Below are 18472 nucleotides of genomic sequence, written 5' to 3' on the forward strand. Positions count from 1 at the left end.
GTGGGATTATTTACCTCCAGTGGTTGAGGGGACAGAGGACAGTACAGACAGTCAGTGCCAGGCCTGGCTGGAGCAGCTCTTGTCAAAGAAAGGCACATAAAGTCCTGTTTGTTCTCCCTTCCAAAGGTCAGCGCTGCCATAGCGGAGGCAGGTCAGCAGAGCAGGTTATGACAGACCTTCCACCAAGGAGCAATTCCGGATGCTGCTGCTGGCAGCTGTCTGTGCCAAGGAGCCGAGGGAGCTGCTGTGCCAAGAGAGAGTCCATGCTCTTGCCAGGGTCCACTACCCCCCAGGGAAGGCTCAGGTGGGAGCCAGGACAACAGATTCTGGCAGAAACCAAGCAGGCAGACACTGAGGAAGGCAACCTGTACAACCACTGCTAATCCATACACCCAGTGTCACTTCCAAAGAAACAGGCTCATCCCGTTGCCACTCAAGCCTGAGAGTACTGTCTGCTCACATTTTACGCGGCTCTTGATAAATAACCACCCTGGTCCCAAGGATTTCCTCCATCTTTTTCAGAGGAAAAGTTCTCTTACTAAGAGAACCAAGACCACACCCCCTTCATGGCGAAGGCAGACAAAGGGAGATGGTTCCTGCTGTCAGCCAGTCCTTTCATCCGAGATCTTTTGCAGCCTGCAGACCTCGCATTTCTTGCTCTTCCCTTCTGGATTTCCCTCCCCCATTCCAGTTCTCCTTAAGTCAACAACCTTACCAAAACTTAAAAAAATAAAAATAAAATCCCTTGCCAACTGGAAACTGTTTAGACATAATATTCAAATTATCAGACAATGAAAAAAATACCACTGGACAGCTACCAGGCCTGGCACAGACCTGCTGAGCCATGCAGCAAGCGCCGGGAGCGTGAGGTCATGGTTCAATAACACAGGGAGCAACACTGGCTCGGACAGCCCCCACTCAGCCTGATTTGCTCCCTGCCTCCACCTTTGGCAAAGCACTGGGTGTAAGCTGTGCCAGCTTGTGCTTTTCTGGGTCTGCACCACGGATGACCCTCAGAAGAGAGTTATATTTAACCCAGGTCACTTCAGTGATACGCTTCACCACACAACCCCACAAACCAAGGTGACAGCAAACTGCAGGACAGGGACAGAAGGGTCTTAGCCTGGCTTCCACTGACACCAAGATCTCCTGAAGGTACACCCTGCTACAACTGCTCCAAAAAAAGCACACCGTGATGAGACATCGTGAGGATTCACCCTTCTGCCATGGGCAGGTATCTGCCAGCTCAGCTCCCACCTCCCAGCTCCCAGGTAAATGCTGGGAGACAGGTCAGCTGAGTGAGGCTGTTTGCCAAAGACACCCCAGGCCAACAGCAAATCATGGCAAAAAGCCACCTGCGTGCTGGGAACTGTGCATCCATTAGTTTTATCATACTCTGGTCACAACCAAGTGTTTGAGGAGATGGAAACAGCCCAGTCACTGGCAGAGCCCAGACCAACAGCTCTCTAGGACAATCATGAGCTGTTACAATTACCCTGAACATTCGGGAGGCACATTTGCATCATCTTTCCTACTCCTGTCCCAGCTGGCTCTACTTCCTGGTGGCAAAGCCTCAGCTCCACTGAAGATACAGAAGGCACAACTAAAGAAGGAGAAGCTCTTTTGTGGTTTTAGTTCCTCCAGTGACTGGTGCTCGCAGAGCCCTCCCAGGAGAGGCTGGTGGAGCTCCGGATGCTCCCTGGCAATTACACCCAATGACTTCCTCGGGACCGTGCCCCTGCCCTCCCCAGAGCTTCCCCAGACAACTCTGGGGAGGTTCCTGGCTCCACTTCCCAATCTGCACGTGCCAAGCCTGACAGCAAACTCTGGAGCTCTTATTCCAATTTATATCTTGCTATGGTAAAATAATGGCTTTGATCATGGGGACTGTGCAGCTGAGCCACACTAAGCAACTGGTCTTCTTGAGGACTAAATAAAGACATCTGTCAAGGGGCCGAGTGGGAAATGCCAGCACAGCCCTCAAGTGTCTCCTCACCAATTTACACCCAACTTCACACCTTTTTTCCCAAATATGGGGGAGAGAAGGGTAATTGGTGACAGACTGGGTGCTATTTTCAGAAAAATACTCTGATATTCAGAGCTTCTCTCCAAACAGATTTTGCCAAGACTTGGTATTTATAGAGCATGAGGAAATCAAACACAGAAATACATGAGAGCAGAGAAAGCAGTTTGCTGTGGAACAACTTTCTGCACTCAGTAAAGTTTTTGTAAGGCTGAAGAAAGGAAAAGGCCTCTGTGAAATCTAAGTACTGCAGGAGGTACAAGAGAAAACTATTCCCCAAAGCTACAGAAACTGCAAGTAGCCAAGAAAGCCAGTTACATCCAATGTTAGTTAGAGATCCCTAATTCAGAAAAAATATCAAAAGCATGTCACTGACATATGGAAGTGAAGGGAGAGGGAACCATTTTGCCTCTCATAGGTGTCAGGCTGGAGGATTTTCATTTAAAAAGAGGGGATGTGAATACTTTTCATCTCTGTGATGCTTTAAAAACATGTATTAGACAATCAGGTGAATTCCTAACATACAACCCACCCCATTACTATCCTGACCTTGCTTGTCTCAAAGGACTTCACAAGTGTGTTCCCAACCAGTGGATGCTGGGAAAGACTCTCACACCACTAAAACCCTGCTAGGATAGGAAAGTGGATTCCACCTTCAGCAGCATTGCCAAAAGTAACACCACACAGCAGCAGCAACACCAGCCCCTTGAGGTGCCAATTGTTTTTAAAAAGAGAGCACGGGAGGTCACGGGCATCACTTCCAGTCGTTCCTGATCACCGCCTTACGTGGCCTCCACCAGAGGCAGACCACATCCTGCCTCCACCTAAGCCTTTACTCACAGCCCAAAATCCCATTTAGCCCATCACTTGGGATTAAATCCACTAACACACAGCTCCCATCAGATCCCTCTGCAGCCCAGCACGCATCCAGCCCACTTTGGTCCATCCCTTTTACAACCACAAGCATTCCGAGATGGACACACATATGACCTGGTGCAAAAAGGCCCTAATCTTGATCAGGGCCTCAGAACAACACTGAGATATCCACAAACACCACAAAAGCTGACAATGATACGCACACGGCAGCCCCCAACACTACCATGTGGGATACCGTATCCCGATCCAGGGGCTGAGCATCCCAACCCCACAACCCACATCCCACTAGGGCATGAGGTTCTGATGGAGACACCGAGCCCACGGCACGCAGCTGCGGGCCCACAGCGCCAGGCCCCGCTGCTTCACGCCCCGCAGCGGGCCGCACCCAGCCTCACTCTGTTCCTGAGCCAAAACAGACACACCACCCCCGCCCCCCCGCCGCCATCCTCATGGACCCCGCAGCCTCCCCTCCTCTACCCCGGGCAAGCCCACCCCGGGAGCCCCTCGGGACACTCCTCGCCCCTCTCACCCCACTGGGAGAGATCCCCTTTATCCCAGGCGATCCCCTTTATCTCCCGAGAGACCCTCATCACCTACTCCTCCTCTTCCTCCTCCCGCTCCGCCGCTCCCGCCTCGCACAGGCCCCACGGCCGCCACGGCGAGAACCCGGAACTTCCGGCTCCCTCCTCCCCCTCGGGCACCCAGAGGATGCTGGGAATTGTAGTCTCTATTGTCCCGTTCCTGCCGCCCCTTCTCAGGCGTGTCCTTGCGGCTCACGAACTACAACTCCTATGATCCCCCTTGGAGCGCACCGCCTACAACTCCCATGATGCCCCCCGGCGGGTCGCCGCGATGGCGGGGGTGTCGCCGCGGTCGGGGCCGGGACCGGCGGTAGGGCGGGAGGTCACCGCCCGCCGCCGGCTCCGAGCCCTTTTCCGACCCGCCTAGGCTGTGCCCAGGGGGCTGCAGGGCGGCCCCGGGAGGAGCCGCGGAGGTGGGTCCCTGCGCGTTGTCATTAAGAGGGGTCCTGGGCCTGGGTCGTGTCGGGGCTGCAGGACCGGTGACACCTCAGCGCTGAAGGGGGAGGGGTCGGGAGGGTCCGGGGTGGGCCGGGAGGGTCCTGGGGTGAGTCTCGCCCACGGGAAGGTCAGCAGGGTGAGGAGGAAAGGTGAGGACGGGGCCCTGATCCACTCTCCGGCACCCTCCAGGGCTGTCACAGGATTTTAGTGGGGTATCTGGCTCCCCCAGGTGCGGACGGGATCCCAGTAAGCTCCCCGGCACTCTGCAGGGCTGTCTCGGGCTCCCCTAGATGAGGACAGAGTCCTTATCTGTTCCCCAGTACTTTGCAGAGCTGTCACAGGGTTCTGTGGAGTAAGGGTTTAGCTCCCCAGGGGACCACAGAGCTTTGGCCAGTTCCCCAACACCCTCCAGAGCTGTCACAGGTTTGGGGGTGGGAGCTGCATGAACCCCCGCAGGTAAGGACAGGGCCCTGATCCACCCCGGGGCTGTCACAGGACTCTGTGGGGGTGGTCTGGCTCCCCCAGGTGCAGCGTTAGTGGGATTGGATTTGGGAGCAGAAGGTGTGCCGGGACACAGAGCAGAGCCCGGGCTCATTGAGCTTCCCTAGCAGCCAGGTTCAGGGGCACAGGCTCCTAGCCAGCCTGGCCTGCCTCCTGTTGCTTTTGCTTGTGCTCACTTTTGGGCTGGTTTTCCCCCAGGGAAGGGAGGAAGGAGTGGGCTGGAGGCATGGCTTCTGCTGGAGAGGGCACCCAGCTCCCGGGGTGGTGCCATATGTGCCAGCTCACAAGGAGTGTCACCAGCCTCGTCCCATGGCAGCCACCTAACCCGGTCCGAGGAGGGTCATAAACCCCTCCCTTTGCAAACACGAGGCCTCTGGGATCTCAGGTGTAGGGACAAGCCCCATCCAGGGCCGTGTCCCTTCCCCCTCACTGCACAGGGAGACTGAGCAGCTTTCACGGGGGAAATCGGGGCCAAGCCTGGATGAAAGGTGCCGTGGCCAGAGGCCTGGAAAGAGCTGGGGCTGCGTGAGAGAGGAAATCCTGCTGGATTAGAGCAGCTTTCCTGACATCTCACCAGGGCTCGGTGCTGCATGCTGAGCCAGCGGGATTGGGCCACGAGTGCTGGCCTGGCCCCGCTGGAGAACAGAGCATTTCAGGGCCTGCTTTGAAAGTGAGGGGACACAGGGGTGACACTGTGGGTCACATGCAGGTCCTGCCCCGAGGAATGGCTGCAGATGTCCATAAGAAGAAAAGCTGGGAAGTGCCCAATGGGTCCCTGGCGCCAGGAGATGGGCAACACGCAGAGAGGTCCGAGAGCCCCACGCCGGGGCTGGCACAGGGCACAGAGCCAGGTACGGAGCACAGCTCACCAAGGAGGGAAGCAAGGGGGGGAAAGAGCAGCTCCTCATGCGGGCTGGGACCTCCACAGCCCTGTGGGCAGGGGCAGATGGGCCCACTCACCACTAGCAGGACCCATACCCACAGGGTGCTGTGGGATGGGGAGAGGAGGCAGGTCCCCTCTGCATCCTTCCCCCAGCATGAGGGACACAAGGACGGCTGCTGCATGGCCCATTGTTCCCAGGGGCGGGCCAGGAGGGAGCCATGTTCTTGCACACCCGCTCCTACGAGGACCTGACCAGTCCCGAGGACGGGGCGGCTGCGGCGCAGAGCCCGGAGGAGAGGCGGGGGGAGCCGGCCGAGCAGAGCAGCATGGAGCAGATCAGCAAGGACTTCAGCGAGCTGAGCACACAGCTCACGGGCATGGCCCTCGACCTGGAGGAGGAGATGAGGCCGGGCAAGGAGGGGAAGCTGGAGCCATCCCCGCAGACCACCCGCCGCGACTCGGTGCTGTCGGGGAAGGAGGAGGAGGACGTGACCATGGACGCCTGGCGCTTGCACCGGAAGCACGTCTTTGTGCTGAGCGAGGCGGGCAAGCCCGTGTACTCCCGCTATGGCTCTGAGGAGGCCCTGTCCAGCACCATGGGCGTCATGATGGCCCTGGTGTCCTTCCTGGAGGCTGAGAAAAACGCCATCCGGTCCATCCACGCAGGTACCGCCCTGGGGGGGAATGGGATGGGGGGGTCACGGCCTGCCCATCCATGCGCCTGCCACCATGGGCCACGTCCCTGGGGACAGATGAGTTGCTGGGGGAGAGGCTGCAGCCTGGCTGTAGCCCTGGGCAGCCAGGCTCACGGGTCTGCCCCCGGCCCGCCGGGGACTCCCTCCCAAGCAGATGGCTACAAGGTGGTCTTCGTGCGGAGGAGCCCGCTGGTGCTGGTGGCAGTGGCCCGCACCCGGCAGTCGGAGCAGGAGATTGCCCACGAGCTGCTCTACATCTACTACCAGATTCTGAGCCTGCTCACCTGGACCCAGCTCAACCACATCTTCCAGCAGAAGCAGAACTATGACCTGCGCCGGCTCCTGGCTGGCTCCGAGCGCATCACCGACAACCTGCTGGACCTCATGGCCCACGACCCCAGCTTCCTGATGGGCGCCGTGCGCTGCCTGCCCCTGGCCGCCAGTGTCCGGGACGCTGTCAGCAGCAGCCTGCAGCAGGCCAAGGCCAAGAGCCTGGTCTTCTCCATTCTACTGTCTGGGAACCAGCTGGTGTCTCTCGTGAGGAAGAAGGATCAGTTCCTTCACCCCATTGACCTCCATCTGCTCTTCAACCTCATCAGCTCTTCTTCCTCTTTCCGGGAGGGTGAAGCCTGGACTCCCATTTGCCTCCCTAAGTTCAACTCCAGCGGTTTCTTCCACGCCCACATCTCCTACTTGGAGCAGGAGATGGACCTGTGCCTGCTGCTGGTCTCCACTGACCGTGAGGACTTCTTCACCGTGTCCGACTGCAAGCGGCGCTTCCAGGAGCGCCTGCGGCGGCGGGGGGTGCACCACGCTCTGCAGGAGGCCCTGCGCACCCCCTTCTACAGCGTCGCCCAGGTGGGCATCCCTGACCTCCGGCACTTCATCTACAAGTCCAAGAGCTCCGGGCTCTTCACCAGGTGAGGCCCCGGGGAAGCACTGGGCCAAGGCCGTGGCACGGGCCAAGCCCCTTCTTCATTGGGTTAATGGAGTGCTGTGTTCCTGCAGCCCCGAGATTGAGGCTCCCTACGTGCAGGAGGAGGAGAAAGAGAGGCTCTTGGGGCTTTACCAGTACCTGCACAGTCGGGCCCACAACTCCTCACGGCCCCTGAAGAACATCTATTTCACAGGCCCCCGTGAAAACCTCCTGGCATGGGTAAGGCTGTTGGTGGGGTTTGGTGAGCCTGTCTTTTCTGGTCCTGTGTGGTATGGAAAGGGGGTGGTAACACTACACAGCACCAGCTCCGTGGTCCCCAGGGAGGACCCCAGCCTGTGCATGGTCCTTTTGAAGGTGAGCCTGCCCCTGTGTGAGGGTGGGACAGGCAGGGGTAGCAGTGGGAGCTGGTGAATTCCAGCACCAAGGGCTGTGCCATGCCCTGTCGTGAACTCAGTGCTGTGGAGAATACCCACTGTGGGGCAAACTCCAGGGTTTAGTTCTCCCACTTCTGAGAAAACCAGATGCCACCCATTTAGGATACCCCACTGCCACTTTGTGTCCCTGCACTGGAGCCCCTCAGCCCATTGCTGGTAGCCCATGGGGGGGAAGATGGAGTGCCAGCCTCAAGTGGGGCACAGTCCTGTTTCCCAGCATGTGTCCTGTTCCTTCTCCCAGGTAACCAATGCCTTTGAGCTCTACGTATGCTACAGTCCCCTGGGGACCAAGGCCGGCGCCATCAATGCTGTCAACAAGCTCATGAAGTGGATCCGAAAGGAGGAAGACCGACTCTTCATCCTCACACCTCAGACGTATTGATGGGCATCACCCAGGGCATGGAGCCAGCTGGGAGAGCCCCCGCTGTGCTGGGGAGCCCATTCCCAGGGATTCCTGGGCTGTGTGTCCAGGGGAGAGGGCATGGTGGGACCCCAGAGCACAGGGAAACGCCACCTGCGGGACTGTCCAACCTGGTTGGTAGAGATGGGGTGCACAGGGAAAGGGAAGGGGATGAACAAGACTTTCTCTCAGCTGCAGGCAGTGCCCCAGCTGGGGGGCCTGCTCTTCCTTCACAGTCCCCAGCTCCATCCCTTGTTGTGGGGGTCCTGGAGTGAGGCTGCTGGTACCCCAGGTTACTAGAGGGGAGCAGAGCCCCAGGATCCTGCTCCCTGTGTCTGGCACCTCCCTTCTCTGACTTCCTGTGGCTGTGCCAAGGGTGGGGGTCTCCAGGGGAGATGTGGCAGCACTCAGGGGAGCCCTATGTTGCTGTGCCCACAGATGGCGGGTGACACCGTCTAGGGGAGGGACAGGGCTGGCCTGGGGCACACGCTGCTCCTCTCCCTGCCTTGGGGGATCTGGATCCCCCGAGTGCCAGGGAGCGTCTGCAGTCCTGGAGCAGGTTTGCCCCCTTGGCATCTGTATGAGCCTGGACCCTTCCCACTGTGGCTGTGAAAAGGATATCTGTCCCTGGGGATGCTGGCAGGCAGGATGGGTCAGCCTGCCCCAGCTGGGACAGCAGGGTCCTGCCCACCTCACCACAGGGACACAGAGCAGCTCCAGAGAGCTGAGGTGTTCGTCAGGGTGCTTGTGGGCTCATGGTTCTGGCTGTGGGTAATGGATCCTAAAGGGGCAGCTCAAGCACATCTCCTTGGAGACCCCCCCCAGTACAGGGCCATGGTGCTTCCCAGCCCATGGAGAGTTTTCCCCTTGGCACGGGAGCACCTGTCCCCCAAACCCAGCCCCTCAGCCAGCTGCGCTGAGCTTCCTGCACCTCCCTGACCGCCCCAGGCACTGGTGTGGGGCTGAGCACCTGTGAACGGCCCAACTCCGTGTTTTGGGGCTGTCTGAATAGTGCTGGAATAGGTGTCGGAGGAGGGGCAGAGCCATCAGGGTGACACCCCGGCACAGAGGGAGCTGGGAAGGATCCGGCAGGGCTAGCACAGGGGTCTGCTCCTGTATTTATGCTCCTGCCAGAGTGTAATCGCTTGTCTTTGCTCATAAACATTATCTGGACCCTAAGTTAAGTCTTGTCACATTCCTGTGTGTTCAGTGGAGTGGGGGGATGACCAAGCTGGGCAGGAAGTTTGTTCCAAGTTTTGGTACGGTGCAGTCCAGCCCCGGGGATCTGCTGGGAGCCAGGAAAGCTGCCTGGGAGTGGTGCAGGGCTGCCGGGGTTGTGCTGGCAGGAGGCGGCGCTGGCTGGATATTGGGAGCGGCAAAATCCCCGGGCTGAGCTGGCCACGGCCAGCTCATGTCGAAACCGAGCAGAGGCGCAGCTGGAGGAAGGAGCTGTTGGGTAAGGCCGGGAGCCAGCGGAACTGCCGGGCCTTGCACAACACGGGGCGGGAGCCTGGGAGGGCTGGAGCTGGCCAGGCGGCAGGCACAGCCTCTCCTGGGACCAAAGTCCTCAGCACCCCGCTCACCTGGAGGAAAGGTCCATGTGCAAACCTGGGGTTCATGGGCCTAGCATCTGAGGGCAGCAGGGCACTTGGAGGGCAAATCCATGTATGGATCGGGATGTAAAGAATCTTCCCCCATCCCTATGAACAGCAGTCACTCCCAGAGGTGCTGGCACCTCCTGCCACTGCGGGTAGCCAGAGAGGAAAGGGACATGAGACACAGAATGGGCACAACAGAAATAACCCTCAAAGCTGCCCTGGCAAAGCTGTGGCTCTCCCAGCCCTGCTCTTTTCTCCCAGCTAGGAACTCCGACGCTGAGCCTGCCGCAGCCCTCAAGGCTGCCCTGTCGGCCTGGAAGCGAGCAGAGAACGCGGTGCCACCGCGGGAACTGTGAGGAAGCGGCAGTTTCGATTCTATATGTCAGGCAGGCAGCTGTCCCTATGGCAGCGGGGCTGGGGGCTGCGGCCGAGGGGCCAACGGGTACCGACATGCAGGACCCCACTCGTACCCAGGGATGCTGCTGGCAGCCACCTCCCAGCCACGGGGATCCCCCGACGGCCACCCGGACCTGCAGCGAGCAACCGAGGCAGTGTGCCAGCCCTGCGCCCGTGTTCCGATCAGCGGCCCCGACTCACACCCGTGCGCCTCTTGGGCACCGTGCCCAGCCGTGCCTGTCACCCCGGCAGTGCCCAGCCACTCTCCGGGTATCACGATCTCCTTGTTCCCCAGAACACCCTCCTTCCCCCGGGCTGCGTGTGCCGGTGCCGGCCCCCGGGGAGCCCCGGGCGGTGCGGGGGCAGGACCCGCCCTCCCCGTTCCGCCCTGTCCCGTCCCGCCTCGCCTGCTCCGTCCCGGCCCCTCTCCGCTCCGCCCTGTCCCGGCACCGCACGGCACGGCAGCGCCCAGGTGAGCGCCCTGCCGCCCGGCACCGCTCGGATCGGACCGGACCGGACGGATGGGGCGGGGGCAGCCGGAGCCAGGGGAGATCCCGGACCTGGTGAGCTGCGGCGGGGCCGGGGGTGGAGGCCGGGAGTAGTTCGGGGTCCCAGTCCCGGGAGGGTGGCGGAGGCCTTGTACTCGTCCCACAAGATCCTCAGTCCCCGTTGCTGTCCCAGGGGCTGGCGGGGTCCCTATCCCAGTCCCCAGAATGGGTCATTGCAGGGCAGAGATGCCCCAGGGTGACAGGCAGCGTCTGTAGGTGGCAGAAGGCAGGATTTGTCCCTCTGCCACAGGCAGCTTGGCATCACCTCCTACTCATGGTATTTCGGAAGAGGTTTGATGTGACTGATCCTCCCTCGGCACTACCCATCATCATCTGGCCCTTGGGAACCCTGGCAGCCCCAGATGACACCTGACTGTGGCTGTGCCTGGGTCCTCACCTAAAATAAGTGGGTAAAACCATTTTTTTTTTATTTTGGCAGATGCAATGGTGGCCCATCCTCCATGTGTTCTGAGCCTGCTGGGTGCTGAGCACTGTCGATAACCAGTGGCACTGCACAGCATGGGCCTGTTGTGCTGTGTGTGCCTCTGGCTGCTGCTCGCCCTGGCCCTGCTGGATGCCGGTGCCTGGCAGTGTCCCCGCATCCCTTACAGCTCCACCAGGAACTTCTCCATCCCCTACACACTGCCCAGCCTCGATGCTGGCAGCCCCATCCAGAATGTTGCTGTCTTCACTGACTCCGACAGCCCAGTCGCTGCCTTTGTGGCCGTCCGCAACCGCATCCTTTTGGTCAGCCCCGAGCTGCACCTGCTCTCCGTCCTTATCACCGGCCCAGTGGGCAGTGCCAAGTGTGAGATCTGTCGCCTGTGCCCAGCTACCACAGATGGCCCTGAGGACACAGACAATGTCCTGTTGCTGCTGGACCCACTGGAGCCATGGCTGTACAGCTGTGGCACGGCACAGCATGGGCTGTGCTATCAGCACCAGCTGGAGGTGCAGGACGGTAAGGTGGCCATCACAGCCACACACTGCCTGTACTCGGCCATGGGCAACAGCCCTGCCTTCTGCCCTGACTGCGTGGTCAGCCCACTGGGGACCAGTGCCACTGTGGTGGCCACCTCCTACGCCTCTGTCTTCTACCTCGGCTCCACCATCAACAGCAGTGTGGCAGCAGGGTACAGCCCACAGTCGGTGTCCATCCGACGCCTGAAGGGCACTTTGAATGGCTTTTCAAATGACTTCCAGTGGCTGACGGTGCTGCCACAATACCGCAACAACTACACCATCCGCTATGTGCACTCCTTTGCCGACGGGGACCACGTGTACTTCCTGACGGTGCAGCCGGAACGGCCGGGATCAGCAGTGTACCACACGCGCCTGGCGCGGCTCAGCACCCACGAGCGTGACCTCCGCCACTACCGCGAGCTCGTCCTCGACTGCCGCTTTGAGTCCAAGCGCCGGCGCCGGCGCAGCGGCGGGGAGGATGCTGAGAGGGACATCGCCTACAACGTGCTGCAGGCAGCCCACGCTGCCCGCCCTGGTGCACGCCTGGCCCGCGACCTCGGCATCAACGACACCGACACGGTGCTCTTCGGTGCCTTTGCCGAGAGCCGGCCGGAGAGCCGAGTGCCACAGGAGAACTCGGCTGTCTGCGCCTTCCCCCTCCGCCTCCTCAATCAGGCCATGGAGGAGGGCATGAAGAAGTGCTGCGGCACCGGGCACCAGCCACTGCTGCGGGGGCTCAGTTTCTTCCAGCCGGTGGAGTACTGCCCACACAATGTGAGTGCTCCACCCTGCGCCGCATCCGGCCCGGGGACCCTGGGGGGTGGCTGGGATGTGAGAAAGTGGGTTCAGGAGCTGGGAAACACTGGTGTAGTGGGATGGATGGTGGGGTGGGGCAGGGCAGGGCAGGGGGAGAGCGGCATCACCCAGGTGTGAGTCAGCCCAGCAGCCACCCACCACCTACTGCAGGGGATGCTGTGTTCTGGCAGCCCTGGCTGCACCAAGGCGGCTGGGTGAGGGCAGGGATCTGTTGAGCCCCCCACCTCACTGGTACATGTGCCAGCATATGGGCACACTGCCACATGTCATGCATTGGGCCAATTCTTCTCCTGGTACGGCCTCCCCAGCAGCTTCAACTCTGGCCCCCGTGGTGACTGTCCCTGGACCCCAGCCACCCTCTCCAGCTTGTTTATGTGGCGGGGGGGGAGGTGGGCAGGAAAGCCACAGAGCCTTGGTGCCTCGCAGGCTGGATGTGTGAGGTACGGGCTGCTCCTGCCTTGTCCCCCAGGCCCAGACACCGCCTTCTCTGGGCAAATAAACCGCAGGCGGAAGTGCAATTAGTCACCGGGGTTCCTCGTCTGCCACAGCCGCGGGGCAGGAACACCGTGTCCCAGGTACAAGCCCCGGCACGGCCAAGATGCAGATGGGTGGGCACCCTGGCAGGGCCCCCTCATCCCAGCACATGACACGAGCTTTGGTGTCTTCAGCCAGGCTCAGGGCAAGGTGCAGCCAAATCCCCTCCTCTTCCCACACAGAGCAGACAGCTCACTGCTGCTGACTCACGCTGTGGCAGGAGAAACTCAGAGGGGACCCCAGCCCCTCTGCATTGGGGGCGTCAAGTGGGGACGCCATGGATCCTGGTGTCCCTCTTCAGCCCCTTGCTGAGCTCCAGGGGTCAGGGAAGACTGGGGTTGGAGTGAGCATTCTGTGGTGCCAGCACAAATAACTATATCCAGATGGGATGGGAGGGGAGGGCAGGATCTGACGCCACATGGGGGACTGAGGGAGGGCCTGCTGATGTGGTTTTTTCTCCAAAATTTTCCCAGCCTGGAGGGGAACTTAAGCAATCTAGTGCTGCTGCAAAATATCACAGATCAAGCTGGTGCCTACCTGTGAGGGTGTGGGAGTTGGGGTGGCAGGGCCAGCTCCAAGTCACCCACCCCATGTTCGGCCACAGGTGAACCTCTCAGCACCGGTGGTCAACACCAGCTGCTGGGATCAGCCCACCCTCATCCCTGCTGCCTCCCACAAAGTGGACCTGTTCAACGGGCAGCTGACAGGTGTCCTCCTCACCTCCCTCTTCGTCACCGCCATGGGAGATGTCACTGTGGCCCACCTGGGCACAGCAGAAGGACGCGTTTTCCAGGTGGGATGGGGGGTCAGGTGGAATGTCAGGTCCTGGCAGGCTGTGGGGTATGCTTAGCCCGCTGCTCTGCCCTGCTGCAGATGGTGCTCCAGCGCTCCAGCTCCTACCTTCTGACCTTGTCCAACTTCTCCCTGGGAGAGCCGGGGCCAGTGCGAGGTGCCATGGGGCTGCAAAGCCACTCGCTGTTCTTCACTGCTGGCACCAAGGTGAGTGGGGGGTCTGCGGGGCGTGGGGTGGGCATGGAGCTCCATGTGTCCCACTCACCTCCACTCTCCATCCCCAGGTGTGGCTCCTGAATGTCACTGGCCCTGGCTGCCGCCACTTCTCCACGTGCCAGCGCTGCCTGCGGGCTGAGCGCTTCATGGGCTGTGGCTGGTGTGGGGATGGGTGCAGGCGCCGCCACGAGTGCACCGGCCACTGGGTCCAGGACAGCTGCCCACCCGTCCTCACCGACGTAGGTCTGCGCTGCCGTGCCCCTGCTCCTCACACCTCCCAAGCACTCAGATGGGGAGGGACATGGCAAATGGGGTGGCATGTGGTGGGACCCCCTGCCTGGGATGGATGTTGTGTTCCTCAGAGAAGAGTATTTCTGGACCCGCAACAGTCACTGGACTTTGGGGGCTTGGGGTGACACGGGTGCCTCTCCCACAGTTCCATCCCCGGAGTGCCCCACTGCGGGGTCGGACACGGGTGACACTCTGTGGAATGACCTTCCGCTCCCACTTGGACCCCGACCCCAGCCACAGCCCCCGCGGTGCCTACCGGGTGGCAGTGGGACGGCGAGGCTGCACCGTGCTGCCGGGGGAGAGCGAGAGCTACAGGTGTGCAGCGGTGCTGGGAGAGAACAGCAGCTGAGAGGGGTCTGGGGCTGCCCCCCGGCCTGGGGCTGATCCCCCATCACTGTCCCGCAGACCCCTGCCCACCTCGCGCCGCAAGGAGTTTGTGGATGTGCTGGTGTGTGAGCTGGAGCCAGGGGGGCCGGCAGCGGTGGGGGGCCCAGCCGACGTGGTGCTCACTGTGGAGGAGCCCGCCAGACCCTCTGGCTTCCGGGTCTACGGCTCCGCCACCCTCGGCGGCTTCGTCTTCGTGGTATGGTTCCACACTGGCAGTGCCCCTAGAAGGGTCGGGGGGGTTTGGCTCGCTCACCCGTCCCACTGACCCCATCTCTGCTCAGGAGCCCCACGTCAGTGCCCTGCACCCCCCGTTTGGCCCTCGGGGGGGTGGCACCCACCTCTCACTCCATGGCAAACACATCTCGGCAGGGAGCAGCTGGCAGGTGATGGTCAATGGCTCCGAGTGTGCCCTGACTGGGCAGCCCAGGTACAACCCTGCCCTGCACGTGGCACAGCAGGGTCCCGAGCACGGGACGGGCACGGGGAGCCCCTGCAGTGCCACTGTCTCCCCAGCCACGGCTGTCGTGTCTCCAGGCAGGGCAATGGGACAATCCAATGCACGGCTCCCGCCGCTGGTGGCCTGGGCGCAGCCCGGGTAGCCCTGTGGATCGATGGGGAGGAGTTCCCGGCCCCCGTGCCCTTCCAGTACCGCCCTGACCCCACCGTATCCGCCATCGTCCCCAGCTGCAGCTATGAGTGAGTGCGTGGGCTCCCTTCCCCTGGGTGAGGGGACAGCCCTGTCCCGCCACTGCCCCGGCTGGGCAGGACGAGGTGCTGGGAATTGCAGGCACCCTGGGGACCATGTGCACCCCGGGGAACCTGATCCCTGCCCACTCTAGGGGCTCGCTGCTCACCATTGTCGGCACCCACCTGGACTCCGTGTACCGCGCCAGGATCCGCTTTGAAGCCGGTGGTGTGATTACCCAAGCCACAGTAAGCACCGGGGTGTGGGGCCATCGCTCCCGGCCCTGCCCACCCCACCGCAATCCCCTGGGCACACTCCGAGCCGGTGCTCAGCATCTCCTTGCCCACAGGAGTGTAAGAACCCGCTGGCACCAGATCGGCTGCTGTGCCACAGCCCAGCCTTCCCCTTCGAGAGCAAGGTGGAGGTGGTGCTGGGGAACCTGAGCGTGCTGCTGGACGGCGCCGACGGCCGCTGGCTGTTCCGCCTCCGCTACTACTCCCGGCCCAAGGTCTTCCCCTTGAAGCAGGAGGGCAGGCGGCTCCGCCTCAAGCCCGGCGACGATGAGATCGAGGTGCACGTACGTGGGGCAGTGGGTGAGCCAGAGTAAGGGGTCCCACTGACAGGACCCCCGAGCTCACAGTGCTCTGTCTGGGCAGCAACTGGGGCTGGACGCCGTGGCCACCTGCATGAACATCACCATGACGGTGGGGGGCCAGGACTGCCACCCCAACGTCCTGAAGAACGAGGTGACGTGCCGCCTGCCCCGCGAGCTGCGCCTGCCCCCCGCTGGGGCCCCCGTGGAGGTAGGAACCCCCCGGGTGGGCAACCACCCGCCCCAGTCTCCCCCACCCTATCCCTGCTTAGCCCCTGATCCTCCAGATCTGTGTGAACGAAGCCTGTGAGGCGCTGGGCTGGGTTCTGTCCCCCCCCACATCGCTGGACCTGGCCGCCAGCCTGGCTCTGGGCACCGGCATCACCTTCCTGGTCTGCTGCGTCCTGGCTGCCGTGCTGTTCCGCTGGCGCTGGAAGAAGGGGAGGGGTGAGTGCCGTGCTCGCCGGGCACTCTGATGCCCTTAGACCCTGCCACGCCACCCCCTACCCACCCCATCGCTGCCTGCAGGTACGGAGAACCTGGAGCTACTGGCACAGCCCGGCCGCAGCGAGCCCCCTGTCACCACCCAGCGCCCCGGCGTCGACTACAGAGAGGTGCTGGGTAAGTGGGTGTCACTGGTGGGTGGCGGGGCGCTGGGTGCTGCCAGCCCTCACCCCGCCTCTGCCTGTCCCGGCAGTGCTGAACACAGCGGGCACTCGCGGCCCCGTGGGGCCCCGCACACGAGTCACCAGTGCCGGTGCCAATGGCAGTGCTGGTGCTGGCGCAGCGGGCGGCGGATCCCCCATGCCCCTGCTCAGGGCCACATCCTGCTGCCTGGAGGATCTGCGGCCGGAGCTGCTGGAGGAAGTGAAGGACATCCTCATCCCCGAGGAGCGGCTCGTCACCCACCGCCACCAGGTCATCGGCAAAGGTGACTCTTTGGCGCCTCGATTTGGCTGTGGTGTCACCTGCCCAGTGTGTGTGGTGCCAGCTTTGTGCCACTCGTCCCTGCAGGGCACTTTGGCAGCGTCTACCATGGCACCTACACGGACCCGCTGCTGGGGGACCTCCACTGCGCTGTCAAGTCCCTGCACCGTGAGTAGCTCCCCCTCCCGTGCGTGCTCCCATGGCGCAGCAGCGGAACGGCCACAGCTCAGCTCTCCGCAGGCATCACGGACCTGGAGGAGGTGGAGGAGTTCTTGCGCGAGGGCATCCTCATGAAGAGCTTCCACCACCCTCAGGTGCTCTCGCTGCTGGGGGTGTGCCTGCCCCGCCACGGGCTGCCCCTTGTCGTCCTGCCCTACATGCGCCACGGGGACCTGCGCCAGTTCATCCGCACCCAGGAGCGGGTAGGGGGTACCCCAAGGGGGGTGGGCGGTGATGGGTGCCAGGGTCTCCATGCTCACTGCTCCCATCTCACAGAGCCCCACAGTGAAGGAGCTCATTGGCTTCGGGCTGCAGGTGGCCCTGGGCATGGAGTACCTGGCCCAGAAGAAGTTTGTGCATCGGGACCTGGCAGCCAGGAACTGCATGTAAGTGTGCCTGTGCCCTCCAGACCTCCACTACAGGGTAACCGCCTGGGTCTGGGGGTGCCCAGGAGTCCCCACCTCGACCTGGTGTCCTGCAGGCTGGACGAGACGCTGACAGTAAAGGTGGCTGACTTTGGGCTGGCGCGGGACGTGTTTGGCAAGGAGTACTACAGCATCCAGCAGCACCGCCATGCCAAGCTGCCTGTCAAGTGGATGGCACTGGAGAGCCTCCAGACCCAAAAATTCACCACAAAGTCTGATGTGGTAGGCATGACTCTCCCTCCCCGTCCCATCCCCCATCTCCATCCTACCTGTGTGCCCATGGCAGCTCTCTTCTTGGCAGTGGTCCTTTGGGGTGCTCATGTGGGAGCTGCTGACACGTGGGGCATCGCCGTACGCCGGGGTGGACCCCTACGACATGGCCCACTACCTGCTGCAGGGGAGACGCCTGCCACAGCCCTCTCACTGCCCCGACACCCTGTGAGTGCAGCTGGGGGTGGCAGGGGGCAGGGGTTGTCCTGGGGGGCTGCCAGCACTGACTGGGGTGTCGGTGCAGGTACAGGGTGATGCTGAGCTGCTGGGCGCCGGCGCCCGAGGAGAGACCGTCCTTCACCGGGCTGGTGGGTGAGCTGGAGCGTGTCCTGGCCACGCTGGATGGTGAGCACTATGTCAACCTGACTGTCACCTACACCAGCCTGGACTGGGGTCCTCCCTTTCCCCCTGCTCCCCCGGGGCAGCTGCCTGATAGCGAGGATGAGGATAAACATAATGAGGAGGAAGAAGAAGAGAAGGAAGAGGAGGAGGATGACAACACATCTGTGTGCTGATGGGATTCCCTGCACCATGGGGTCCCCCAGACTCCCATATACCATAGGCAGGCTCCCCTGAGGAGGGATGCAGTGTGCAGCCAGATGCTATGGGGCACCCTCCCTATGGGATGGGTGCTGGGAGGCGGCTGGGTGCTGTGGAGTGCTCTCCCACAGCTCACACCCAGACCCTGCTGGCTGCTCCCCAGGATTGGTCCCACACCACAGGATGCTGGGGGCTCAGTCCTGTGCTGGCTGGGTGGTGTGAGGCTCAGCCCCACAGTGATGAGTCTGTGCTCTGGGGTTGGGGGCTCAGTCCCATAGCAAATGGGTGCTGTGGGGCCCCATACCCAGGGAGTGCTGTTGGGCCTGGCCTTCCCAGGGCTCCCGTGGAGTTTCCAGCCTCTTGGCTGCTCAAATCACTCATTAAAACCTAATTATATTTTTTCCCTGGCTGGGGCTGTGTCTTTGAGGGGGCTATGCCCCAGGTTGGCAGCATCCTCGTGCCCCTGCATGGGTGAGGTGTCTCCCCACCTGCTCTTGGGGCACCC

The 18472-nt window shown here is 61.8% G+C and overlaps 3 protein-coding genes across 7 annotated transcripts in view; 2 read left to right on the plus strand and 1 right to left on the minus strand.

The window, feature by feature from the left end:
- Nucleotides 1–3562, minus strand: part of RBM6 (RNA binding motif protein 6) — a 58055-nt gene extending 54493 nt beyond the window's left edge. Inside the window, exon 1 of one of the 2 annotated variants that reach the window (XM_053989357.1) lies at nucleotides 3497–3562. The gene's annotated coding sequence lies outside the window, so the exon portion shown is untranslated. Of the gene's footprint in view, nucleotides 1–3492 lie in introns of both variants that reach the window. The other variant, XM_053989356.1, reaches the window with a different exon arrangement.
- A 136-nt stretch (nucleotides 3563–3698) lies between these two features.
- On the plus strand, nucleotides 3699–8947 carry MON1A (MON1 homolog A, secretory trafficking associated). 2 transcript variants are annotated; one of them, XM_053989707.1, is made up of 6 exons: nucleotides 3699–3893; nucleotides 5129–5270; nucleotides 5501–5968; nucleotides 6149–6917; nucleotides 7006–7153; nucleotides 7610–8947. In XM_053989707.1, the coding sequence occupies exons 2-6, from the start codon at nucleotides 5144–5146 to the stop codon at nucleotides 7748–7750; spliced, it is 1653 nt and encodes a 550-aa protein (XP_053845682.1). In that variant the 5' UTR covers nucleotides 3699–3893; nucleotides 5129–5143; the 3' UTR covers nucleotides 7751–8947. The 2 variants fall into 2 exon arrangements, with proteins under 2 accessions (XP_053845682.1, XP_053845683.1); XM_053989708.1 differs by having other exon boundaries at nucleotides 3701–3893; nucleotides 6152–6917.
- A 1289-nt stretch (nucleotides 8948–10236) lies between these two features.
- On the plus strand, nucleotides 10237–18368 carry MST1R (macrophage stimulating 1 receptor). Of its 3 annotated transcripts, none has more exons than XM_053989665.1 (21): nucleotides 10237–10325; nucleotides 10750–12047; nucleotides 13228–13416; nucleotides 13497–13622; nucleotides 13700–13870; nucleotides 14068–14237; nucleotides 14328–14505; nucleotides 14591–14736; nucleotides 14844–15005; nucleotides 15149–15242; nucleotides 15344–15571; nucleotides 15651–15797; nucleotides 15874–16033; nucleotides 16115–16207; nucleotides 16284–16517; nucleotides 16601–16681; nucleotides 16754–16935; nucleotides 17009–17118; nucleotides 17214–17379; nucleotides 17459–17595; nucleotides 17672–18368. In XM_053989665.1, exons 2-21 carry the CDS (start codon nucleotides 10830–10832, stop codon nucleotides 17940–17942), a joined length of 4263 nt encoding a protein of 1420 aa, XP_053845640.1. In that variant the 5' UTR covers nucleotides 10237–10325; nucleotides 10750–10829; the 3' UTR covers nucleotides 17943–18368. The 3 variants fall into 3 exon arrangements, with proteins under 3 accessions (XP_053845640.1, XP_053845641.1, XP_053845642.1); XM_053989666.1 differs by having other exon boundaries at nucleotides 15344–15565; XM_053989667.1 differs by lacking the exon at nucleotides 13228–13416.
- Nucleotides 18369–18472: the final 104 nt, after the last annotated feature.

Source organism: Vidua macroura, chromosome 13 (assembly GCF_024509145.1).
Source record: "Vidua macroura isolate BioBank_ID:100142 chromosome 13, ASM2450914v1, whole genome shotgun sequence".
In the NCBI taxonomy this organism is placed as follows: Eukaryota; Metazoa; Chordata; class Aves; order Passeriformes; family Viduidae; genus Vidua; species Vidua macroura.